The sequence below is a fragment of the Pleurodeles waltl genome, chromosome 1_1 (assembly GCF_031143425.1).
Source record: "Pleurodeles waltl isolate 20211129_DDA chromosome 1_1, aPleWal1.hap1.20221129, whole genome shotgun sequence".
NCBI classification, from domain to species: Eukaryota; Metazoa; Chordata; class Amphibia; order Caudata; family Salamandridae; genus Pleurodeles; species Pleurodeles waltl.
In genome coordinates this window covers 949,774,152-949,802,007 of record NC_090436.1, presented here as the reverse complement: position 1 = coordinate 949,802,007, position 27,856 = coordinate 949,774,152, and the positions used below count along the sequence as shown (strand labels likewise).

General features: G+C 43.1%; 1 protein-coding gene across 1 annotated transcript in view; it reads left to right on the top strand.

Annotated features, from left to right (window-relative positions):
- The first annotated feature begins 437 nt into the window (after positions 1 to 437).
- LOC138289760 (alcohol dehydrogenase 1-like) overlaps positions 438 to 27,856 on the top strand; it is a 510,381-nt gene continuing 482,962 nt past the window's right edge. The window contains exon 1 of the mRNA XM_069230194.1: positions 438 to 536. Within this exon, the coding sequence (XP_069086295.1) occupies positions 519 to 536 (18 nt within the window). The 5' untranslated portion in view covers positions 438 to 518. The remainder of the gene's footprint in view (positions 537 to 27,856) is intronic.

Here is a 27,856-nt window from a genome sequence, read left to right as displayed (position 1 = left end):
CTGACTTGCCCCATTTTAAGACGCCCATACGCCATTTTCCCCCTACGCCGGCGCTGTCTGGTGTACGTGGTTTTTTTCCACGCACACCAGGCAGCGCCGGTCTGCTAGCGCCGGCTAACGCCATTCAATAAATACGGCGCCCGCATGGCGCTTCAGAATGGCGTTAGCCGGCGCTAATTTTTTTGACGCAAAACTGCGTTAGCGCAGTTTTGCGTCAAAAAGTATAAATACGGCCCTAAGTGTCTAGCATCCTGCTCTCTTGACTTGTGAGAGATGTTCTCATGTTGTGTTTTAGCGTGTGTTTGTTTCCATTTTGGCAACTGTAGGTCTAAGTATGAAACCTTGTTTCTTTCCCTCTGTGTTTTTTTTTAATAAGGGCTGGGTTTATGACTCAGGCGCCTTCAGTTTGGCGTGTTTAATAAACATACAAACGCCGAACTGAAAGGGATCTGCGTTGTGAGTGTCAAGTAGGGTCTGCAGACAGGCTACGGTCCCCGCATCACGGTCGGATTGGAAACATGGCAACTTCGGGAAAAGTAAGTGTAACATTTTGAGTACCGGCAGTAATGTAGTTAAGGATGGAATAAGAACAGGAATGTCTACATTACTCGGAATGCATAAACTGAAAAAAACAACCTTGATGTTTATACAAACTATTTTTCATTTAAGCATTGCACTATCTGAATACGTTTTTATAATTACCTTTGCACTTTCGACTCAATACTCGCTTCCTGGTACATTTTGGGTGGGGATCTTTCTTCAATACAACAGCACGCTTGGAGGTTTGAATAGAAATTCGTGCCACGATTTCCAAATACCCGTAGATAACGCCATATTTTCAGTTTTGAAAGAATATCGGTATGAAATATATATTAGCGCCGCATTTGCGTCACTTTTTGACGCAAAAGCGGCGCAAACTTGCAAAATACAATTGCATTTTGTAAGTTTGCGCCGTTTTTGCGTCAAAAAGCGGCTCAAATGCGGCGCTAAAAAAGTATAAATATGTGCCTAAGTGTATCGGAGTGGCCATCGTGACTAACTGATTTTAGGTTTTTGCATAGGGCAGGCTAACTCACCATTGATTGTATTGGTTCGAACGTGCACTTTGTCATAAGATTTTCTTTTGTTTACTTCACTACATGCAATTTCGATCAACGTTTACTTTTAGCTTCTGTATTCAGGTCTAGACTAAGGCGAGTTGAGTTTAAAGGTAGTTGCCACGCATTTTACTAGGTTTTTTCATCACGGGTGAAGCTGTTATTTCTCTTTCTATTACATCGACATGTTTTAAATAAATTATACAACAAAAAATACAGTTAAGTATACTTACTCACGCCCGCCTTCCTAAAGGTAAAATGTTTATAGAATTCGCTCAAATTTACTGACTAGTTTAATATTCACCCGCGCCTTCTGCTCATTGCATTAAACAAGGTTACCTGAGGACAGCCCAGAAGTCATAGCCAAGAAATAAAAACAAGCATTTGCAATGCAACAGGTCTCGCATTTGTGACAGTTAGTGCTATTGGCGTTGTAAATGCATAATTGGACTTTTCTTGCACATAAAATGATTAACCCTGCCTCTTAAGTTGCTCCTTTCCTGCCACATTATTCCAGTGGCCCTGTGAGCCAGAGCAAAGTTTTCTAAACTTTAGAGCCTTTTTTATGTAGCAAAAAGTAAGCAGCAATCTTGTGAATTAACTAAAATATAATAACATTAAAGTAGGACACAAAACAGTGCTGCGAACTCACAACGTCCCCTTGGTAGTGCTTATGCATGTTCAAAAATGTAATAACAGAACTGTTACTGCCTCCCAATAAATGTATGTACCAACCCCAAATAATGTTTTTCCTGCTGTAATGGGATTTGAATATGTGCAGCTGCATAATCAAACCCCGAGTGGGAACAGCTGAGTAGGTACTGGTGGGATTTGAAGCTGTCCCAATTCATGATGAAAGGCTAAGCAAGCACTAATACAATTTAAAACTGTGCCAATGCATAATGAAGGCTGAGCTGGAAATGGTGTTATTTTAAGCTATGCCAACACAAAACGAAAGGCTAATCTGGTACTGAGGAGCTTTTAAGCAGTGCAAATGCCTGAAGAAATGCTGAGCAGGCACAGCAGGTCCGGTAGTGGTGAGATTTGAAGCTGGGTTGACTCATGACAAGAGTGTGAGGGGGCATTAATAAAACTGGAATCTTTTCTGACGCATGATAAAAAGCTGAGCACGCACTAATTACATTTTTATTTGTGCCGATGCATGAGGAAAAGCTGAGGCAGTAATGGTGTGATTTTAAACTGTGTCAATGCATCATGAAAGGCTGAGCCAGGCCTGATGGGCTTTTAAACTGCCTATGCATCATGAACATGTGTGCTAGTATAGGTATTATTTTAGGCTCTTCGGATGCAAGAGGAAAGCTTAAGCTGACACTGAGACGCCATAAAAAGCAAACAAACTTAGCAAGTCACAATACAACTTCAGTATTATATTATAGACATTAATTCAAGGGGGTAGCATATTAAAAAAAAAAAACAGAAAAGAGTGTAGCAAATTAAAGCTAACAGATACAGCAAGTCAGAGTGATTCACATGGTAGTATACTGTTTTAAATAGTTGTTAAATTCGCTGTGAAAGTTGCCATACATACATTTAGGGACAATACATCAATGCCTGGGGCAAACAACATCCACATATGTTGGTTAGATTCATGATAATGATCTTTTAAGATAAGCTAATTATCTTCCAATGTAAGGCAAGCGGTATCTTTCTCAACACATCAGCAAACTACTCAACCTTGTCTTGCCACTGCAGGATCCTTATGGCTAAATTGCTGTTGTTGAGTGGGAAAAAATGTTGCTTTGAGGCTTTTGAGGCTTTGAGGATCAAATGTAACCTTCAAAGACTTCAGACTATCTTCATACAAGTCAATAGAAATGCCTTTACACCTTTTTGTCAGTAATAAAGATGAGGCAAGTAGTCAGCATTAGTGAAAGAAGCTTAAATAATTTGTAGGTGTATTTTTAAAGGTGCTAACTTCTATGTAAAAGTGGAACTCTGTGCAGCCAAAAATATCATTATCGGTACTTCTTACAATACAAGTATAGAGCAAATCACAATGTTTCACAGGCGGATCAAAAATTAAAACATCTTAAAATACTCTAGATTTCATTTTTTTAAACAGACTTGTTTGCAAATCAAAAATACAGGTAAAAAAAAACGTTAGCATCTACAAAGCTGAACACAAGCCACAGAGCTGGTTTCTTAATGCAGCATCAAATGAGCAGCGGTCTTGTGAATTAACTGAAACATGATAGGAAGAATAACAACCATAAAACAGTGCTGTATGCACACAACTTCACCTCAGTGGTATTTAGTTATGCTTAAAAATCAATAAGAAAGCTGTTACTGCTTCCCAATAAATTTACTCCTCATTTTGTCACTGACACAACATAAAAAGTCAAGCCCACTCTGGTGGAATTTGAAACTGAGCAGACAAGTAATGAAAGGCAAAGCGGGCACAGGTAAGATCTATAGCTGTGCCAATGCATAATAAAAGTATGAATGGGCACTAATGACATTTTAAAATGTGCCAATACATAATAAAATGCGGAGCCAGGACTGGTCGGTTGTGAAACCGTATTTATACATGATAAAAAAACGGAGCCGGCCCTGACGTTATTTAAAGTTGTGCTGACACTGGTGGGCTTTTAAAAGAAAGTGCCAATGCATAATGTAGGGTTGAGCAGGCAAAGCTGAGCCAGGAGGGGTGGGGTTTAAATTTGTGCCAGTGTATAATTAAAGAGCGTGCTGGCAGTATTGATATTTGCAGATGTGCCAACAAATAATAAACAGCTGTGCTGATACTGGTGACGTTTAGAGTTGTGCCAATGCATAATAAAATTTGAGCCAACCCTGATTGAATCTCAAGATGTGCTAATTCAGGGTAAAAGATTAAGCCACCACTAATATTACTTTAAACTGTGCCAATGCATGATGAAAAGATGATCTGGCACTGTTGTAATTTTAAGGCGTATGAATGCATCATGAAAGGTTGAGCAGGCACAGGCAGTATTTTAAGCTGTACCTATACACGATGAAAGGCAGAACCAGCACTGCTAAGCCTCCATGTTAAAAAAATGAATAAAGCAATCCACAATAAATCATTATCTGTATAAAATAAACTTTATTCCACGGGTGGTTGACAAAAAAAAAAAAGTCCAATATAGCAGTAAAGTAATGCAAACAGACACAGCAAATCACAATAATACACATGCGACTGAGAAATTAAATGATGGCTTTCTAACTTCAGATTTCTTTAACAGTCCTTAAAGAGGACACACATGATGAAAGGCAAACAGGGCATCAGTGACATTTGTAGCTATGCCAACTCATAATAAAAATATAAGCAGGCACTAATTAACTTTTAAAATGTGCAAATACATAATAAAAGACGGAGCCGGCACTACTGGGATTTAAAGCAGTGCGCAGTGCGCATGCGTGATGTGAGGCAAAGCGGGCTCTGCTGGGATTTAAAGCAGTGCACACGCGTGATAAGAGGCAAAGCGGGCACTACTCAGATTTAAAGCAGTATGCACATATGATGAGAGGCAAAGCAGGCACTGCTGGGATTGAAAGCAGTGCACATCCATGGTGACAGGCAAAGTGGGAACTGGTGCGAATGAAAGCTGTACTAATATATAAAAATAAAATAAAAAAAGCTGAGCCTGCACTAGTAAAATTTGTAGTTGGACCGAAGCATAATAAAAAGCTAAGCCATCTCTGTTAATCCATCTCGTAAAGCGAAGAAACAAAGCAACTCACAATAAAAGATCGGCTTTATAACAATGCCTTTGTTCCACAAGCAGCTTATAAAAATAAGTCCTGAAGGTGTGCAAATACAAATGAAAGGTTAAACCGGCATGTAATGCGCAGAAACAAAACAACTCACAATAAAAGATTGGCTTTATAACAAGGCCTTTCTTCCACAAGCTTATAAAAACAAGTCATGAAAGTGTGCTGATACAAGTCGAAAGATTTGACTGCCACTGGTATGACTGGAAACTGTGCCAATGCATAATGCGTGGTGGTTGGTACAGTGTGACTGCAATCACAAAAAAAAAAAATCCCACAAACATATAATAAAAGAAACCAATGGAAGGAGATTGTAGTGGGTCGCCGTGGTTGGGGAGGGACAAACACGAAAGGAGGCATGACGAAACGCATGCCAGAACCCAACAGAAAACAAAAAATATAATAGTAACAAACAGCCAATCAAAAGCAAGTAGGCAAGCATAGAGCCCACAGAGCAGTTACAACATGTCGAGGGACAGCCCATGCACACTGCCTAGGCTCGACCTAAACGTGATAGCTCCAGGAAGAGCAGCAGAACATAAGTGGAATAAATTAGCCCAGTTCAAAAGCTAATGTCCATCATCAATGCAACGGAAACCTGGAAAACAGGTCATAGTTGATTTATTGCTTATCAGAGAGTCAAATGCATTTGTGAAGCTCTGTTTCAAGTAACTCTTCTGTACTATATCACTAGGTTACAGGGCAATCAAAGTGTCACTAAATCAACATATTTATTGTAGGCAAACAATGTAATAAAAACCCATCTGTGGTCCGTTCCTAAATAAAACAGGCATTGGAAAAGGCAGTCGATCTCACCTGAAACTACCAGAGGCAGAGCTATTGCCTTTGCCAGTTCCTCCTTACTTTGACTTTAGGGAAGAGGGGAAATACCAACCTCACACTTACTTGTTTGTGAAAAAGGTTGCTGTATTGGAAAACAGGTGCACTCACAATTCAAAACCTTGGCCTTACAAAACTAAATACATCACAATACAGCCAGTCATCTACCAGAATTCACCCCCATCTCCTCCCCTCCCCTGCCGTTACAGCTTGATCTGGTACTTGTTAATTTATCCAACTGTTTACTCCCCGTTGAAACTGTTTCTATCATTAACAGCCTTCTGCTGCAACATAACAAATGAACTTGCAACTAGCATAACTCTTAATGCAACGTTTTATTTCCTGTCTTGTCCTGGCATGTTGTTGCCCACCCCCTTTTTGTTCTCAATGTGTAGTGCCTGGTTCGCTATCCGTAACTATTTGTATGCCATGTGAAACACCCTGCCTCCGCCTGCTCCAAGCAACAACCTTACAAAACAACTCCCCTGTACACCCGTAACCCAGCAAGACGGCCTATCCAAAACCTTTATGAAATTTTGAACCCCTTAAGGGCCTGTTTTTTTTTCGTGGGGGGGGGAGGCAAAAGTATTCCTCCACTACTGCCAACCATGATGTCACCTTTTACAAAATGGTGCCCCACACCTTAAAATTGCTCCCGTATATACCCCTTCCAGTTGCCCAACCATATAGCCCAAAGCAGCCCAAAGCAGTTCTGATTGGATTCCTTCCCCAAATTTTCCTGGGGGGAGTCCTCCCTCTGGTCAGCAGTTCCTCCCTTAGACTCCATTGGGGAAGAGGGGACATACCAACCTTACACTTACTTATGTGTGAAAAAGACCGCTTTATTGGAAAACAGGTGCACTCACAATTCAAAACCTTGGCCTTTGACTTACAAAACTAAATACCTCACTATACTACAATAACTCCCCCATCCCCTCCCCTCCCTCTGCCCTTTATGCTTGACCTTGCGATCTATTATTCATTACCTGATCCAACTGTTTAATCACCATTGCTATCATTAACAGCCTCATGCTGCAACATAACAAATGAACTTGCAACTAGCATAACTCTTAATGCAACGTTTTACTTCCTGTGTTGACCTGACCTGCTGTTGCCCACCCCCTTTTTGTTCTCAATGTGTAGTGCCAGGCTCGCTATCCGTATCTATTTGTATGCCATGTGAAACACCCTGCCTCCGCCAACAGAAAAAGGCGGCCGCTCGACTTTTTCTGCCCCCCCCAAGCCTAGTGTTCGTTTAACAGCTCTTCCAGTATTTCACGCATGTGCAACAAATACAGTTCCATGCCCATAAAGGACAGGTGGACCCCATCACCCCGGAAGAACTCCACATCCTTGTATCTCAAGTCCACATGCTTCAAGCAAGTAATCCCTGCATCCCCGCAGAAACCCTTCATCTCCTTTTTGACTTTTGAGCATGTGCACTCTATCGCTCCCGGTTTTTTAGGTCCTCTCCAGAACCTCCATGAGACAAACGCCATCAAAATCACATAACATCCCTGCCACTGCCTTTTGATCTTGAGCAAATCCCTCTTTATGGTCTTCAACACGTCAAGTTTGTTTGCACCACCAAATCATTCTCCCCTAAGTGTAGCAACAGCAGGTCAGAGCAGGATCCCCTGTAACCTCTGTAACACCAGTAGCAATTCCTGCCATCTCATAACCCCTTTTCCCTCCCAACGCACTTGATAAAGCTCCAGGTCCAATCCCAGATTCCCGCCAATGTTGGTTTGTCTCACCTGATGCTGTGCCCAATTTATGAAAGAATACCCCACTATCCAAATCGAGATGCCACTCGCATCAGGACCTGGAACAACACCTGCGGAAGCAAAGCACACAGTTAGATGCTGCCCCCCTTACTCATTGCCCTTTCCTTACGCACATACAGTACTGCTGATAGCAATCGGACTTCCAACGCCCAACCCCCATTATCTCTGAACTGCCCCATCCTTGCCTACTGGCCTCCGTAGCCATCCCTACTCTTAACGAGTGCATGCCAAACAACGCCGCGTCGTGGCCCAACACCATCAAACCCTTCATCATCACCGCAAGTAACTGGAAGGGTGTTACCCCCGTCCCATCCTTATGTCTGAAAACCTGGCCCATCCCTTCCGTACTTTGATTGCTCAACTGGATGCCTAAGAACAAAGGGCATATCGCCCTTACTGGGTACTTCCTCAACACTACTGCTGATCCTACTGCTGCCTGGTCCATTTTGAGCTATGCAGTAAGACACTAATTCCCCTTCGCCCAGTGTGTACATCCTGCCAGGTTGTGGCAGTGAAACACCCTTTCCCCAAAAGCTCTGAGACTCGAAAGGCTCCAAAAAACATCCAAGACATCAATGTCCAAAAAGCAGTGCCTCCCCTTCCCCCACGCAGATGGTTGTAGATCCAATACTAATTCTTTTAGCAAATTTAGCATAATCGGCCTTCTGGCAAGTCCCCTATGACCGACCTCCCTGGCCCATCTTTCCAAAATCCTCTGCCCCAGCTCGTCGGCCGACGGCTGGTATTCCCAAAGTAGCTTAGCTACGAACCCAATATATGCCAATTTACCCGCATTGGTGACCCTCAACTGTCCTCTCCAAATCATGTCTATATTTGAACTGCAGTTACGTCCTCCACTCGCTCCCCTGGCGACTCCTGCCTCCTTGCCCCAGATCTCATAAAATCCTGCCATGCCCGCGCATATGCCCACTTTGTGGAAGGCGCTAAAGAGTTCACCACCAAGAGAAGCATCCTCCACTGCCTATGCTCCATAACACCTTCGGCATCTCCGTCCTGACCAGTTTCTCTTCCTTGACCAGCCTATGGAACCTCGCCCACTGCAAATGAGACAAAGCATCCGCAATGTCATTGTTCACACCTGGCACATGCCTTGCCCTGAATAAAATATCATGGCGCAAGCAGCCCAAGATGAACACCCTCAACAGCTGCAGCACATGGGGATCCCTTGCAGACTGCCTATTCACAACGTGCACTACTGCCAAGTTTTCCACCTGAAAAACAACGATTTTATGTTCCAGATACTGTCCCCACACACAGATAGCCACCACCAAAGGAAACAGTTCCAAAAAGGCAATGCTGTCCCCCCACTGCTTCCACTCAGCTGTCCATTCTTCCGCACACCATTTCCCTTGCCAGTAAATGCCACAAACCTGTAGCGCCTGCCGCATCTGCAAAAAATTGTGCATCCCACTCACGTTCCTACCACGACTGCAGATAGATGCCATTAAAGTCTTGCAGAAAGATATACCACATGAGCAAATCTTCCTTTGTACCCGCTGTCAGCCTCACATGGTGGTGAAGCAACCTGTGTCCCACTAGTGCCAACCCCAGTCATCTACAAAACGTCCTCCCTGCTCTCACCACCCTACAAGCAAAGTTGAGATGCCCCAATAGCACTCGTATGTCACAAACTGTCACTTTTTGTCTACTCAGCATATCAGAGACTGTTGCCAATATAGTAGTCTTTTTGTCCTCAGGCAAGCAGTCCATCATGGCCTCTGAGTCCAACTCAGTCCCCAAAAAGGATAACGGAGTGCTAGGGCTCATTGTCTTCTCAGGGGCCAGGGGCACACCCAGGTCCTCCATGAGCGTGTTTAATTGGCTCAGAATCTCTGCACAGTGCCCGGAGCCCGCGGGGCTGCAAAAAACAAGTCATCCAGATAGTGGGTCACTGCTGTGTGGCCTGTGACCTGCATGAATCGCCATTGTGAAATTAGCTAAGATACTCAAAGAAAGAGCAAGATATGGAACAACCCATTGGCAAGGCTTTGTCCACGTACCATTCTCCTTCAAAGTGAATGCCCAAGAGTTCAAAATCCTGTAGAAGTACCGGCAACAGTCGGAAAGCTGACTTAATGTCTGTCTTAGCCATGAGCACGTGGTCCACCCAATGCTTCCACCATCAAAATGGCCACGTCCACCTTGGTGTATTACACTCTCGTCAACTCCTTTGGGATAAAGTAATTTACTGACGCACCCTCTGGCTATGATAGATGCTGAATGAGCTGGAATTCTCCTGCCTCTTTCTTAGGCACCACCCCGATCGGTGAGACAATAAGATTCTGCATCTGCCATTCAGCAAAAGTGCCCACCATGCAACCTTCCGCCACTTCTTTCCTTAATTTATGTCTCACCACTTCCTCATGTCCTTTCACTGATTTTAGATTAGATTCTCAGCCCACCGATGCTCCCGCGGACCTGTGTATCCCAACCTGAACCCCTGACTAAACCCCTCTCTTAGCAACTCCTCCTCATCCTGTTTTTCATACTGTTCCAAACAAAATTTTAGCCTCTCCAGATTACTGGAGTACGAGCCTTTTCCCACAATCCCTCGTCACCCTCTTCTCCTTCCCATCGGTTGCCACCCTTGATGTATTCCTCCCCCCTACCGTGCCTGCCCCTGTCCTGCCCCACTTGTAGATGGGGTGATGTTACCTTAGCAGTGGACCAGAGCGTGCCATCCCGCACATTTTGAGCACTCATGCTTAAATTTGCAATATTCCCTAGTCCACAACCCTTTATTAAAATCCCAGCATGTCCCTGTCTGTCCTGCACCAGACCCTGCTGCTGTCACCTGTTCTTTTCCTGCGGTCTCAAAAGGGCGATACATAATAGAGAGCCCACTGGCCGTAAATATGGTCTTCCCAAACTTAGTCGGCCACATGGTATGCTGCCACAAATCAGAGTCAACCTCGCTCCATTGAACCTCAGGGTCCACCGCCATGTGCACCCGAAACTCCTCATCATACTGTGCCTACACATATCCCCCATAGTTCAGCTTCGCTTTCCGAATAATATCAAGGTATTTAAACAGCGCAACCGATCTTTCTGGGTAACGCTCACAGTAAATGCTAGCAAAAATTAGGAAAGCCCCTGTCCAGTTCTCGATCATAGCCGGAGCTTGGGGCACTTGGCAAGCTCGTACTCCTCTTCCCTTCACCCCTCCTTTGACCTCACCTCCCTGTGCAGCAGCTTGAGCATCTCCAACTTGTCACCAACATAAAATGGGCCCCAAAGGCTGTGCCCATTTAAGGCAGCTTCTTACTCTTCACCTTGCTGTCCGTGCCTTGATCGTCTCCCGTCCCATTGTCTTTGACACCTTTTTGTGCCTCATTCACTGCGTCCTTGTCCCCCTTAACGTCCCTGTCATCCATTGCCACCCCAACGTCCACCAAGATTACACCTTTTTTTAAGCGGGCCTTTCCACCCCCAACACATTCCTTGGTCTCAAACTCCACTGACACCATGGCCTGCACCGCACTACTACCCTTACATGGCGTCAAGGTCAGCGGCCGCTCTGGTGCCTTTTGCCTAGCCAGTTGGGTCCTTCCTTTTTCTGTCCGCTCCTTCCTGCACCTTCCCATCGTGACAGGCGGCTGAAACTACTGAATGACAGTGTTATCATGAACCCCCCCGCCGTACCCCCACCATCCCAGCTCTCTGTCCCCTTCCTCCTCATCCCTGATCTCTCCTTCCTTCACACTCTCCTCGTCAAAGTCTAACCATGTTGTCTCCCCTTCTTCTCCATATGTGTTATGATAATTAGAGCAGCTTTACAGTTGCGAGAGTTCCCTTGTGAGCAAATTTGCTCCCGAAATCTCCAGGCCTACATGTTCACACTAAGGATTTTTATGACAAGGCAGTATTACTCCAAAATTTCCCTTCAGCACTTTCATAAACATGGCAGAGGGACTTACTTTTGACGATGAAGAAGTGACAGCAATTCTGTCAGCCCCTCACTTCTCGGTGATACGGCCCTCTCCAAAAGCCTGTCTCAGCTAGGGGACTGGGACACGTTAGTAGAGTTGAAACGAACACACCTTAAGACCATCCTTCATGGGGCTGTCTTGACCGAGTATTTATGTTGCAACTCGGCACCTAAGGGTCTCATAGTCTCTAATGAACCACGAATATGCTTAGAAGATCTAGAATTTAGGAAAGACTGGGCACTAATAGCGTGGAAATGCACACGGACTGGCTCATTCTTATCATAAAAACAGCGACAAGACTCTCAGAGGCATTAATGATACAGATCAAAACAAGCAAAAACAATCTGAAATCAGGCTTGAGTATCCTCTCTTAAAAAAGAAATTAGAGGAAATTAATAAGAACATGAATGAATATAAGGAATACCTTACTCAACAAAAAATCTCTAAATTTCAGAAAGATTTAAATCGGTTTTCTTAGGAGAAAGTGTTTCCCTACACAAAACCAGATTATGGCCCTCATTCCAACCCTGGCGGTCTCTGACCGCCGGGGTGGAGGGCAGCGGAAGCACCGCCAACAGGCTGGCGGTGCTTCCTGGGCTATTCTGACCGCGGCGGTAAAGCCGCGGTCAGAAAAGGGGAACCGGCGGTTTCCCGCCGGTTTTCCCGCCGGTTTTCCCGCCGGTTTTCCCGCCGGTTTTCCCGCCGGTTTTCCCCTGGCCCAGGGAATCCTCCATGGCGGCGCTGCTTGCAGCGCCGCCATGGGGATTCCGACCCCCTTCCCGCCAGCCTGTTTCTGGCGGTTTTCACCACCAGAACCAGGCTGGCGGGAACGGGTGTCGTGGGGCCCCTGGGGGCCCCTGCACTCCCCATGCCACTGGCATGGGCAGTGCAGTGGCCCCCTAACAGGGCCCCACAAAGATTTTCACTGTCTGCCTAGCAGACAGTGAAAATCACGACGGGTGCCACTGCACCCGTCGCACCCCTGCATCTCCGCCGGCTCCATTCATTCGGCGGTGACCGATGGCGGGCGGCGGTCGGTCAGAATGACCGCCTATGTGTCTAAAACCGGCAGTATGTCTGACACCTCATCAGGCAATAACACCAGCTCAGACAATGATAGTGACTCATCAGGTAACACACGACAACCCTGCGGACGTCGTGGTCAATGTTGGGGAAGGTGGAATTGTTCACCACTGATGCATCCCTATCCCCCTTACAACAACCAGCATTTGGGATGGCCAGCTCAGTATGGACCCCCAACCCAGTATCAGGCACCCTTCTTTCAACACCCAGCACAATGGTCATTCCCCGAACCACCTCAACCTTTTTTAGACAGAGGCCAAGGGAGGGGAAAAGGGAAAAGGAAAGGGGTGCAATGGCATTCAAGAGAAGACCCTCCAGAGATCGAGACACAATGAGAAAATGCTCCAGGGACAAGCAGAATGTAGTGGCTACTAATATGGCAGGTAGAAATGAGAACATCATCAACTGAAGTGACAGAATAATTGATACTCTTGAGTCCAAAGCACTGAATAAGGGGCTTAATTTTGTTCCTACACCTAAAGTAGACCTGTTGAAAACCAGAACAGAACTGGCAGACTTGTTTCGCAAAATTCGCCTTAAAACATTCTTTTTAGGTAAAAGGTTCAATGAACCAGAGTGAAATACAGGACTATGTCCCAAATCTACCTTCTGCCCTTCCACAGAACAGATGTCACCTGAGATTTTAGCCTTTGAAAAGTCAGTGTCAGGTAAAATCAGCAGTCTTGCCGAGACTCTGAACAAACTGTTCCATAACATGAGCTTGAACAAACTAACTGCTTTGAAACATCTGACATCCGCCCTTTCCATCATAATTAAACCAGCAGACAAAGGTGGGGCGAAGGTAATTTTACCGCAAAGAATGTACAGAGATGAATGCCAGCGCCTGCTAGGAAATACTCAACACTACAAACGCTTGTCCCGAGACCCCACACCTGATATCCCGGAGGAAATCTCCTTTCTTGTGACAAAAGGAGTCGAGAACGATTGGCTCACTAAACATGAAGCAGCCTTCCTGATGCAATCTAATCCAAAAATACCTTACTTTTACATCCTTCTCAAGGTACACAAAGGTAAAATCCCTCCACCAGGTTGACCCATAGTATCTGGAATTGGCTCTGTTTTTCCACTTTCCCAGTTCTGTGACTTCTTTCTGCAACCGCTAGTGAAGAAAATCCCCACTTATTTAAAAGACACCACGAGGTCCTGGTTCTGCTAGAGTCTGTGTCCTTTGACAAATGCGTTGACGGCTTGGCATGGTATTTGGTCAAAGGAAGGGACGCATCTTACCCGAAAGATTATTAAAGATTGCCTTACACTAGAACACCGGGACAGAATCCCATGGTTCATGCACATAAAAGATCTATTGAGAGGTATAAATCTAACACCTAACTTAGATAACCCAGGCATAGTTCTCCAATTTAGCAAGAAAGAACTGAAAAATTATTTAATGGCTTGGAGGGCTAGCGAAAGAGGAAACAGAGAATGCATGAAATCAACGGTAGCTCTTTACATGATCGAAAACAATGAGGTTATACCAAATTATTTATTGACAGTTGTGAATACTCAGCATAGATTTTATCTGACCCGATTACGTTTTAGAATGTTACATTTGTTAGTAGCCTTCCCCAAAATGAGAATTTGGAGTAAAAGCCTACCGAAGTGCCCCTGTGTGGGACGATTTGCACAATCTACAACGCACTTTATTTTATCTTGTAAATTTTATCATGATATTAGGAAACAATTCTTAAAACCACTATTTATTATTAATCAGTTATTTTATTGCAGAGAAGCTTTTAACTATTTATTTAAACTGGATACGAATGAGAAATGCGAAGCAGTGATAAAATTTATCTTACATGCAATTGAGCAAAGGAAAAAGTTGTCCTATTTAGAAAAACTCCGATATGAGAATGAGTAATCGCATAACTTGTCACAACAAAGATTTTTACCCTCTCTATTAGTCATGTATTTGGAAAACTTTTATTGTATATCCTTTTATTTTAAAGAGACTGTTCTTTTTTTCCTTTCTTTTATGGAGTACAATCCGAATAAAGATTGTTTTGATGATGATGACAAAACCAGGGAACTCTTGATTACACTAGATGTTGAATCCCTCTACACAAATATCAACCAGGAAGCAACCCTGGGGGTTATATGCGACCTCCTTGAAAAAAACAGCGGAGTTTCACGAACACCCCCTGAATTCATACTCGATCTAGCACACCTTGCACTGACAAGGAACTACTTCGAATTTGAAAATACATTCTATTTACAAATTGAGGGGACCTCAATGGGCAGTACCTTTGCCCGTAGACTTGCCTGCCTGTATGTAGACAATTTCGAAAAACAGGTGGTTCTCCATGATGATAATCCATTCCTACAGCAGATCAAATTATGGAAACGGTACATAGACGATATTCTACTTATCTGGACAGGAACCAGAGAGGAGGCCCTCGCCGTCTCGAACTGGCTCAACATGGCTAACCGTTTCTTGAATTTTACTATGACAGTAGGTGATAACCAACTGCCATTTTTGGATCTACTCATTTATGAAAACAACAGATCTCTGGCCACAGAGGTCTACTATAAACCCATAACAACCTGCATCAATTTCAGATCTTTGACCCAAGGTCCCTGAAGGAGAACCTCCTCGTGGGGCAGTTCTTACGTCTACGACGGAACTGCTCGAATGTCACTGATTATCTAAAACATACCACCAAAGTGTCCACCAAATTACAAGAAAAAGATTACCCTTTACATCTTGTCAGAAGAGCCAACAAAAGAGCACGTAACAACAATAGGGACCAATTGCTACAACCCCGCATAACCAAACCCAATACGGAACTGATAGTGTGTATAACCACATTCAACCCACTATCTAATAAGATCCAGAAAATCATCAGAGATGACTGTAAGATCCTGACATCTGGAGGTCTCCCTTTCCAACAACCGTTGCAAGCCTACAAAAGAGCCACGAATATATGTGACATGGTGGTTCACACAAGACCCATCTCTAAACCTTCTAACAAACAGGCAACACTCTGGCACCTACCATCCCCCACAGGCCACCATCCGTGTGGCAACTGTAGCGTACGTCGGTTCACACAGATATCCACAATGGTACACATTGATCTAAAAATACCATGGGTACTGAAATCATTCCAGAATTGCAACAGTAAAAATGTGATATATTTGATCAAGTGCCCTTGCCAGCTCAAATATATCGGAATGACAACGAGTAAGGTTGACACTTGGATTTGTGAACACAGGAGCACCATTAGTTGTAAACGTGAAGCCACCAAGCTTACAAGCCATTTTATTCTGAGTTACCATTCCCCAGATGGCCTTTTTTGGACCGTTCTAGAGCAACTGCCTCCTATGACCAACTATATGACACAGAAACTACTTTTCCATGAGCAGCTGTGGTTCTGGAGACTGCACTCGGATTTAGATGGACTGAATGACGAGATCCCGTGGTTCTCACTCATCAAATGACCTCACCATGGTACACAGTAATGACTTACCAGTGGAGTACTCTAATCCCACTTTTTCCCTTTTTATTCCTCTTTTCTCTTGTCTTCCTCTTTTCCTCTTTTCTTTACTTCTTATTTCCTGCATAACTGTCTTTCACCCTCCTCCCCATTTCTGCACCCCGTTCCTAACCCTTTCCCAATTAATTGTTTGTCCTGTTTTCCCTTCCTTCCCTTCCCTTTCATCACAACCCCTTCTTCCCCCTTCGCCCCTCTTTTCTTTCCCCAATCCCTCTCTCTCCCTTCCCTACTTTTCCTTTCTTTCCCCAACCATACCCATCCTCCACCGCACTGTCCCCCTCTTTTTAGTGTTCCCTTTCCTCATTGTAAAAAATTCACCCGCGAGAGAACTCCCCTCCGTTGCCGGTGCTGCCGGAAACTACATTTCCCAGCAGCCTCAGAGCGGCATTGCATCACATGACCGGATCACGTTGACGCCGCTCTTCCGCCTTCCCCCCAGGCTCTGCAACCCATTCCGGGCCAGTGGTGGTGATTGCGTATTTCGCGCGCCGATTGCAATTAATTGGTCTCCTTAAATACCGCCTTTCACCCTGGACCATTTCCAGCGAGGGGATGGAGTGCCCCCTTTGAAGTTGTGAGTCGGTACTCCCTCTCATCTCACGGCATCTCCCTCGGCACAGATAAGATCTTCTTTTTTGTTGTTTTCCTTTTTATGCTCTCCCAGTGATTCTCTTGGCTGGCATTGTGACCTATAATTCTGGGTTGCACTTCGTCTGCTTTGCATTTTGTTTCATTATCTTCCCTTTGTGATTACCAGCAGGTCGTATTAGTGGCGACTTGCCACCTGTACTTTCCATATGTTTGATATCCATCTACCACCCTGTGGGATGGTTCTTACTCCATTTGGTACCTTTCTTGCGTTAGTAAACCATCCTTCTAGTGCAGTTTTCGGCTAGGTAGTTGCCCGGCCACTATGATAATCCACCATATACTTTTTGGAAGTAACGCCGCTCCCCTTGTAATTTTTTTTATATTCTATTTTTATTGTATTTACTCCTTTATCTTCAGTGTGTGACACTAAGGGGACACTCCTCCTCCTGGAATCCTGGGGCAAGTATCCCTCAGGTATAGGGTAAGACATTCTCCCTTTTCTCTAGAACTGTTTTACACTCGTATGCAGTGCATGACTTTTGCTTACTATGTCACGCTTGTGTGTGGTTTGCTGTGTATTGTTGTGTTTCACAAACCAGTTGTTTGTTTTGTTTCCCTCAGGCCTCCACAAGGTAATTCCTTACTCAAGGTAGGCCCCCTACCTCTTTTGCACCTTTTTCCACTGGCACTCCCCTCCACACAGAGTAGGTTCACCTTATACTACAGTATATGAGGTTTAGGGATCCTAGGCCCTGACGAATGCCCCGTTGGCAATTGATTTCTAGATATGCGACCCAGTGAGTCCTTATTCTCACAGAGGTGTCCCACCTTGTTTTTTAATCACACCAGCAGACACTATTATTAAAAGTGTACTCTTACACAGGTGACTGTTTAGGTGTTTTTAAGTTTACCCTAGGTTAGCTGGATCCCACATCTTTCCAGAACAGAAATACATTTACGCACTCCCTCCTGTTCCTTTAACAGTGAGGTTGAGTCCGCCCAGGTGGCACTATCCTACCTAGGTGGGGCTAGGTGGTCAAATGATGAAGCATGACCCTATATAGTGTGTGAGACCACCTAGTCTGTAAAGTAAACACCCACTCTCCCCACCATTGACACATGACACTCCACAGCATTTAACAATATTCACTCACCTAGTAAGGTCCAAGAGCTGCATGGGATAATCCACCTGTCACTAGCTCCTTAATAATAAGCAAACCTGTACTCCTTTGTGTGTTTGTGTCTCCACTTCTTTCCCAACATGCCACCCGGCGGATCAACTCCTTGCACCTCTTCCTGCCTATCGTCTGATTGTCATTCGACTTATTACGGTGGTTTGCACCGAGGTACCGTATCGTACACTCTATGTTACTCCGTGGGGCCAGGATGCTGTCTCTTCGGTGCCGCGACGCCGGTGGGTGCACTGCCTCTACCATCACACTGCCCTGAAACAAACTTCCTTAGCTCGCCCTGCCCAGGCGCCTGCCTTCTTTAGTGATGCCATCCGGCTGGCCGCTCCTGTCCCCACCTTCTCTTCTCCCCAGGGTCGCAGAGCTGTACTTGGCTCCCCGGTCCTACTGCCTCTCTCCTATCTCTTCCTGCCAATAAGGACAAAGGTCTGATGTGCTGGCGCCATCCCTTCTCCTATTTACCCCCAGCTTTTTTCCCCCTAAGGTTCCCACCCCACCCTTATCTACCCTAACTTCCCCCCACCCTCTTCTCTCATCACCCACCCAGTCATCCTCCCCCTCCCCCGCACAGGCAGCCCATTTACCCCAGCACTGGACCTACCATATACCCTTCTTGGGGGTCTAACTGTCAGGTGTTCCTCCCCTCCCTCCCCTTGACCGCCTTTTTGTACTTTTTCCCTTCTTGTCACCATAATCCCCACCTCCACCCAGTTCGCACTCCTGTCCCTCATCTGTATCCCACCCCTCGTTATTCTTGAGGCGCCGGCTGCATTCCCCACTTCCCTTTTCCTCCCCAGCCGCCCGCAACGCACATCGCATTGAAACCCCACCCCTCCCCTTCCCTATCTCGAAACATGCCCACTTCATGGCCCCACGCCCGCCCTGTGTGTGTGGGGCCTCCCCGCTCTTGGATGCTACTCACACTGTTACGGGCAGTGTAGTGCGGGAGGAACCTTACAGCCCCTCCTCTTGCTGTAATCGCCAAGCCTTCCTCGGCGTTCCGTCCCCCTCTCTCCTTGTGGAGGCCGCTCTCCGTATGCGAGGGTGGCCCCCCCTTACCTGAGGCCCAACACTCCGTCCACATCGAGGAGGCGAGCAGGCCCATACGGCCACCTCCACTCCGCTCATAGCCCTGCTGCGTCTCAGCCAGCGTGCTCTCCCAGACAATATCCATGCAGTCTGCCTGCCTAAGAAGACAAAGGGCCTGCTGCACCAACTCATCTGATGACATCCTCCGACAGGTATGTCACTGCACTATTCTACATACCTTCTTGATTAACTAGGTATTTGATCTGCCGCCGGGGCCCTGCCTCGCACCTCGCCTCAAACTCTGGTAAAGCACTGTTAACCCACACAAGTACAACTACACCAAGCACCAACAGTTTCCAAATGCCAAAAATCTAATGTTTTCTCCCACTACTCCACTACTACCAACCACTGTGTCACCTTTTACAAAATGGGGCCCCCACCTTAAAATGGTGCCAGTATATACCCCTGCCAGTAGCCCAACCATGTAGCCCAAAGCAGCCCAATGCAGTTCGGACTGCACCACTTCCCGAAATGTTCCTGGGGGGAGACCTCGTCCGGTCGGCAGTCCCCTCCAAAACCCCATTGTGCATAGTACAAATATACTAAATGGTAATGGGGGTGTCATTATGCACACATGCAAATGTACGGACAGCCATATTTGGATGCTTTTTGTTTCTCTTTATTACAAACGCCATTGCAAGTTGGCTACTAGTGCATGAGCACGCATGTGCAACCCAGAATGTTTCTGTTATTAAAAAAAAGCGTTTTAGGATGGTCACCCAGTTATGCAGGTGTGCTGACACACCAGCCACTATCTAGGAGGTTTTGTTGTTGTACTTGCATTAATTTACCATCCCAAGAAGACCAACAGCCATTGTTGAATGGTAAATAGGTAGAAGCGAGTTGTCCATCTCTAAAAAAATAAATAATCCAAAACAGTAAATCATGGAGAGAAGTTGAAGGGTGCAGGAGAACTGGTCAAGCAAGGATTCGAGTGGGAAGCAGTAAGAGAGAGTGCAGGGGGGTGGTGGTGGTGAAGAGATAGGTGAACAAGTGGAGGGGTCAGAGAGTGAGGGAAGCCATGCACTCCCATGCAGTGCTAAAACACAATTTAAATGCAAACTTGCAAAGTAAAAATATAGTTCCCTGATATCTGCTGTGAAGTGAAGAAATCAAACAGTGAAGTGAGACTTAAATGTGCCGGGTGGGGATGGGCAACTACAAGAATATTGAGATAAACCATCAATTACGGAGCATGGAAGTAAAACAGGTTTATTTTTGTTGATTTTCACACATACGTAGAGGGAAAATTATTTTGCTGGTGGCATATTTTGTAAAAAATAGAAATATAAAAGATTGTGGCCTTCTTTTCAGTGTCTGTTCATTCTGTCATTCATAACCAGTAGCCAATCCCCGTGTCATGACGAGTAGAAAAATAACTGTGCATAGTGACAGTAGGAGGTATTAAAAAAGTAATATGATTTATTAATGTAACATATTAATAACTTTAGTGATAATGAGTCAGTTTTTTGTTTGTGAATCTTCCCAAGTGGCCAGCAAATGTAGGGATGGAGATCCGTTAAAGATAGCAGATCTCTAGTCCTGCATTTGCATTTACAGATTACCTGCTTTTTAAATTCCAGCCCCTGTAAATTAAAGGGACAGGGGCTGCTATCAAAACAAGCATCTGCAATGCAGTAGATCTCACACATTTAGAACAAGTTGTCATCTTTTGACTACAGCACCCTCAAACAAAAACAAAAGAAAACATGAGTGGAAACTGAGAAAAGACAACTGGATAAAAAAAATTGCTTCATAAAAAACTAAATTTTGTTTGTCCTGCTAGGCACGTTTTTGTCAGTCACAAGCTTTCTGTTTGTGGGGCACGGAAGTTAGAACAAAATAGTATATTGATCAAGTCTGGAACAGCAAATGGGCACTATTTAAGTAGAATAAATCAGTGCTTGAACCCTGCTCCACACAGAGAAACAAAAATGAAGCTAGGCATGCCTTGACGAATTACGATGCTGTAAAGAAGAGTGCCATGCAAACCAACAAATGGTGAGCGACAGGCGAGCTCTGAGCCTTTTACTGAACACAACAGTCTTGCAAGCGAGACGCATGCGCTAGCGCATACACTCACATACTCAACCCTAAAAATGAAATAGACATTCTGCAGACAGCATTGTGTAGCATGTGGGGGTCCTCTGAACCACTGGATGACTCCTTCAAATGAGGAGAACCCATATTCACAAGCAGTGCAACTGGTGCATCCGCACCTGGCACTGACATTGTGGGGCGCCGTATTTAGAAATAACCAGTTTAAAAAGTATGTGTGCGTGTAGCAGTTTTCAGCAAGAATTAAAACGTCAAGATAACTCTGGGGATTAATGCTCCTGCTGTAGAGAGGTCTGAGTTTGTCTAGTGGCAGTTTCCACTCTTGATAAAGTAGCACAGAGGGTTAAGATGTCTACTACAAAGAATGTGCACCATGCAAATCACCCAACTGTATTTTATGTGCATTACTCAGTAGGTTACTGCTTTTGTCACAGAGATCATTTTGTTACTTTCAGTTCATAAATTATAATCCTAATACAGGACAGTGAGCTGTGAACTGTCATCAAAGAGCTGCGTGCAAACTGCAAGGGATAGATTAGAACGTAATATTTTTTCCCAGTTTTTCATTATCCTAATGTTGCTAAAATGGGTTTGTTGGGGGTAAATATACATTCTTGTTAAAACCAACCACTGTTATACGTCCTAAATACCGAGTTTGCGGCTCTCCAGACTAAACGCTCCTAATATATACTGCCTACTACTATTGTAGTGTGGTGACATGAATCCTACCCCTTGCAATCATCATTGCACAAGTATGATTCATGGGCTCTGATTACTATGCGTGTTATATAAAGTAAATGAACTGCATGCGAGAGAGGGGATTCGAGAGATGAGGGGCACTGGTGGAACATGGAAGTGAGAGAATTCGTAAGGAAGGAGGTTTCTTTGTTTTTTTTGGGGGGGGGGAAGGGCGCCAAAAGACATTGTCACATTGTGCATGACCAGCACTAAAGCCGGCTCTGTTCACTAGAGATAAGTTTTCCCTGAGGGACACTTTCACTTTGTAAATGGATACCACCATATTTTTATTAAGTCACTGGTTTCCAATGACAGTTGTGCTCATAAATCATTACTTGATGGTACAGCAATTTAGAAGGGGATGCTAGGGTCCCTCTCAGGCCCCCTCCACTTCACAATGCAATAAGTCACAACTTTTAGTACACTACGACTTACATTCTTCCAGTCACTAAACCAGTCATGTTTGCAGATTGTAGACTTTGCTGCTACAAAAAAAGGTTTGACCACAGGTACCTTTTTTGCTGAAATGTGTGTCTTCACCAGTGTTAACCATGCAACGGACGCAATCAATCAACCTGAGATCTAATCACTGCGGTTGAATGTTAGCCACCTAACCCTTTGTTCTACCTATGGACAGATATTGTTTCTTTTATAAAGCCAGTCTGTTTGAATTTGTATGATGCTAAATGCATAAATAAATATAAACCTACATCATCAAAGCGTGAGTGCACATTAAGCAGTTAAACAAATGAGATTCTATTCTAGTTGCCACTTCGTATTTTCACTGGCTAGAAAAGTCCCAATACGATTAGAAATATGAGATATTGCCCAATAGGCATGCAAATGACAAAAAATAACACCATAGAACAGGGAGTTCCTACACGTATTCTAGAAGCATAAAAGAGAAAGTGCCACTACATTGTGCTACGTATATTTGTTTAGTATTAAAAAAATTGCATTTTATATACAGCCACAGTAGAATGTATGTCTTACATGTGTGGGATGTTTTCCCAAATTGAAAATTAATAAGGTTTACGTTGAAAATAAGAACTATGTAACAGTGTTTCAAACTCAGCCAGCAGATGAATTTCTTTTTTGTTAGGGAGTATGACTAATGTGGTTTATTGTATTTGCTTGTAGAATCATGTCTTGTTTCTTTATGGGTAAGCCAAATATAAACTGAAAATTGTAAAAGGAAATATAAATAGTGTTGCTAGGTGTACTTTCCCCATTGCATCACCTAAAACTGTGGACTCCCGGCTTTATCTGTCTATATTTTAAACTGCATTTCTCTTCTTCTTCTCTAACTCTTATGCATTCCCCTGTTTTTTTAACCCCTTTAAATGCCACGCATGGATTCCCCGGTGACAGATATGCAACATGCTCTCATGCCTTTCTACCATTCCCAGCCCCTAACTAATAATCATTGAATGTCTACACAAACCCCATATCTTCTGAACACTTTTCAGCTTCTAATGATACATTTCCATTATATTGGACTAGGTAGAGTAAATACTTGAGGGCATAGTTATAAGCCCCTAGTGCCTCCTTGAGCCGCCCCAGCAAAAACATTTTCATGCAAAGGCATTAACATCCTCGACAAAGGAGTAGACTACTTAAATGCTCTCTTCATAATTCTTCTCCACCCATGGGATAAATTTCAACCAAGCCAGTCTCAACATAGCTTCATACACGCACTTGTCTACTAGAACTGCACAGTTGTACATATAACCTTCTAATACAGATGATATTGATCCTTCTCCTATCATGTCTGTTTCAATGCAAAGGATGCAAAGGCCAGCATCTTTGAAACCGTTTTCCAAGAATGGTCGTGAGATTGCAAATTGTATGAAAGGTGCCTATTCGAAGAATTATTCTGTCGTACGTTGCTTTATGCTCCCACACAATCTCAGTTGCTTTTGCGTAGAGCGCTTGATCCATGACCACTACAATTTTCTCCAAATGCAGTGATTCCCTTATCAGCACTGACTGTTTCAACATTTCAGAACCAGTTGTCAACTCAGTTGCAGGGGCACTGATGTTCTTATTTTGTGCAAACCTCAATTGGGCAACACATTCCGGCATGCCTTCGGGACTTGCCATTAATGGTTGAGGCCCAACTTGTTCACCAGAAACATACATGAACAATTATTCAATATTTGTGGTGGTCAATGTTATTTGCGTTTGTTTGTCAGAGCTTGGGAGAGGATCTTTAAAAGCTTTAAAAGGTTGTAGTCCAAACAACTTGGGCTGCACTGCTATATAATTGACCCAAGGAGTTGTCCCCTTACCATTAAGAGTCTCTTCCAGCCTATCAATGTTATCCCGTGCTAGGTTAGTGAAAACAAGAGGCTGAATGTCGGCTGGAAAAACAATTTGGTAGCAGCAAGTTTCTGAAGACTCAAGGTGGTATCATTTTCTTCCAATTGTGAGTATGAAATCCTATGGCCAAGTCAGTTTAGAGTGTGAATGATTTCAACATTGCCTTTAGCATTTTTATGGCGTATGGGAGCACCAATTGCTTGAGGGGTTTCTGATGGCCATTTGTGACTGGATATATATCGTCCTAAATGAATGATTGCTTAAGTAAGGCGACCCTTCTGGATGGCTTTTTGTTTTCTGGATCTCCAGTAAGAAATCCTAATAGGAACCATTTAAGGTAATGAGACACTGTAAACAAATCATTATCAACGTATGACGAATGATATGGCCATGGTGTTGATGCCAAGTTTGTTTTAATCATTGTTCTTTGTACGATGATGTTTGATCAATAATCTTGTTCATATATGTTGCCTTAACCTTTGAAACCGATAATTCTCTTTTCAGACTCTGCTTTTCTCTTACAATGTCGTGTAGCATGACACCATCAGGTTGGGCCAATAATTTTTCTTGGTTGCCTGGAAAAATGTGGAGGCTGTCACCAAACTCGGAGTCCAAATTTCTTTTAATATGCTTCTTGGTTGATTTGTCTATTCCCTGTATTTCTCTGCGTGTCATGAGGGTTTCACGCCTTTCATTGAGAGTTGTCACACGTATTACCTCTTTGTTAGGAATAATAACAGTTCTAAAGTATTGAAATAGATCATCATATGCTTTAGCTCTCATATTTTTATAGTGATCATTGGTTTGAATGCTAGATGCATGATCTTCCTCCTTTTCTTGAACCCTTGTATAGTTCGTATAACAAGATGCATGATAATGGGCTTTGGCAGCCACTACGTCCCTACTACAAACTGCTAAGATCTTTGAATCACAATTAATGGTTGCACACTCTCGAAGCCTTTTGTCAGTTCTAAGCTCTGTGGCCTTGATTATTTCTCATACATTGATGCTCTCTGGTAGCATTTTATCTTGCCACAAAATATGCATTCTTCAACATACATGTTTCACTTTAATTATGTTCTTCTGTTTAAGCATTTACTCATGCACTCACTCGTTCTAGCATCAGCACTGACACTTGCTTCAGCTTTTTCTCTTAACAGTCTGTAAATGTCTCTTCATAGTAAGTCTGCTCCTGCACTTTTTGTAGTGAAATTCTTGGGGAAAGGTGTTGCTTTCCACATTTCTCACAATGTCTGACAGTGGAATGTGATTCCTTACAAAGTTTTCCGTGATGAGAAGTCCATGTTGGACATTTGACTATAAATAAACTATGCTCTGGGGATCAGAGGGACAGGATGTGCTTATTTCAGTCTTCTTCATGATGCTGCACGGTCACTCACCACCAGCTCTGGAAAAAGAAATGAATTTAAAAATGTATAAATTTTACTTGGTATACTTAATATTATCATAATTACTATTATAATTATTAACAATTTATATAATCACATTTACTGTACTTGTAATATTTTAATAATAAATTGTACAATAATAAAAATTATGAAAAATGTTGCATCAAGGTCTCTTGGGAGTGGAGTGGTAACTCACAGAAGAGAACGAGTTATGACTTGCTATCACATATTTTCCATCTCTAGGCATCCATACCTTGCCAATAAATCATATTAGAACCCATCCTCCCAAGTGGTAGAGATAACATGGTTGGCTCAAGGCCTACCAGTATCTGCTTCCCTGGTGTATAATCCTGCAGATTGAAAATAAAAGTCCTTTTTATTTGACCGAGGCACCTGTGCTGAATCAGAGAAATGTTATTTTCACTATTTGTAGAAATAGTGTTAATTTCTAAAGAAGTTATGCTTTAATATCATTAACGTTTCATGCTCTTCAAAAACTGAAGAACTCTGAATAAGGGTATATGTTATATCTACAATGCTAATGTTGTTAGGTGAGACTATTGCTTTATTGTATATGTCTTCATAGCAACCTATGGTCCTGATCTACTAATGGTTAGGGAGCAAACCAGTTGGTGTTTTTGCACACTGACTACTTTGTGATATGACCAAATAAGAATTAGTATTGTTAAATCCACTGTTGCCAAAAAAAAGGAAAATGCCTACATATTGACATTTTTATGGTTGTTAGCCCTGCTTTTGCGAGTCTTAACAATCAAGTTAAATAGAGACAGAGCTTCTCTTAGAGCACAATTCACCAGAGCTTGGTTAATATATCTTACCTGTATCAGAATTACCAGTCCATGGTTAATCTATTTATTCAGTGTACAGATTTAGAACTCAATAACACTTGCGTGAGTAGGAAGCTAAGGATAAGACATGCAGGGGATTTGTGAAGGAGCTCACGAAATGTACAGAGTGATCTACAGTGATTATTAGTAAAAGTGCAAAGTGTGAAAGTCTTGGCAGGGAGTTTGTATGAGCCGTTAGGGTTGTAGAACAGAGGTTGAAAGATGTTCACAGAGGTTGAACTATGTACACATGGGATTGTAAGACGTAATACTACCTGGGTTCTGAAACGGAGATTTCATTCTATTCCATTAGCTTGGCTTGTTTGTTATTTCATTGAAGTGGTGTCCATTAAGGCTATGGAATTTTGTGAATTGGTGTATTATCACATCTTACCTTCAAAAGCAATGTATTTATTTTGTATTCAGTAAACCATGATACATACATTTTTACAACAATTACTAAAATAAATATTTGCCAAGTACTAAAGCACACACCAACAATTATAAAAGAATACCAAAAAAATACAATAAAAAAATGAAAGAAATATGACTATTTTTATATGTTCTACAATAAAACATTCTCTAGAAATAGATATACATATTAATTACTAGTAACCTAACTCCCACCAAAAAACATTAAAATATAAATTTAAAAAAATCAATTAAAATCTTACTATAGCTGCAATTCTACAAAACAGGGAAAATACATACATTGTGGGGAGAAGGCAAAACCAGATTTATTTTTAAGTTCAGTTTAACGGACATTAGGGAAAATACATACATTTGGGTTTCAAATATACAATTCCAACTCAAGTCCTGCAAACATTATGAAAAACGGTTACATTTGGCAGGCTGAAAGGTTTAGGATATATGATTTACCCTTGTAAAACAAATATTGAAGAAAATGCACACACAGTGTTGGTCCGATTTACTAGCCTAAAAAATGCATAATTTGAGTGGTCAGATTTACTATTCTAACTCCATTTCAACAAACACTGGTGAAAGTGCATACATTAGGGGAGGGCAGATTTATTTTTCTAAATCCTGTGCAACAAGCAGTGGGGGTGTGGTCAGTCAAATCACTATTCTAGCTCCAGCGTAATAATCAATAGGAAAAGTACATACATTGGGTGGAGGCAGACTTACTATTCTAACTCCAGTTTAACAAACACTGGGGAAAATTAACAATAGGTGAGATAGGGTGGGGGGAGTCAGATTTACTATTTTAACTCCAATTTAAGTTTAGGATTGGAGAAAGTGTATACAAGAAGTGTTGGTTAAATTTACTATTCTAACACCAATTCAAAATGTGCTGTGGAAAGTGCATACATTGGAAGAACAGGGTGTCTGATTGCATATTCTAAGTTAAGTTAAAAAACCTTGAAAGTGTATACACTTCCTATGTTGGGGTTTGATGTACTATTTTGACTCCAATACAGCAAACATTGAGGAAAGGGCATTTATTGGGAGCAAGACCTTTCTACAAGAAGTCCAAAAAATAGTCCTCCTAAGAATGTACGAAATTGATTCTGGAACCACAATATCAGTCTAGGGCCCCCTTGATATCTTAAACCGAGGCAATATTTTAA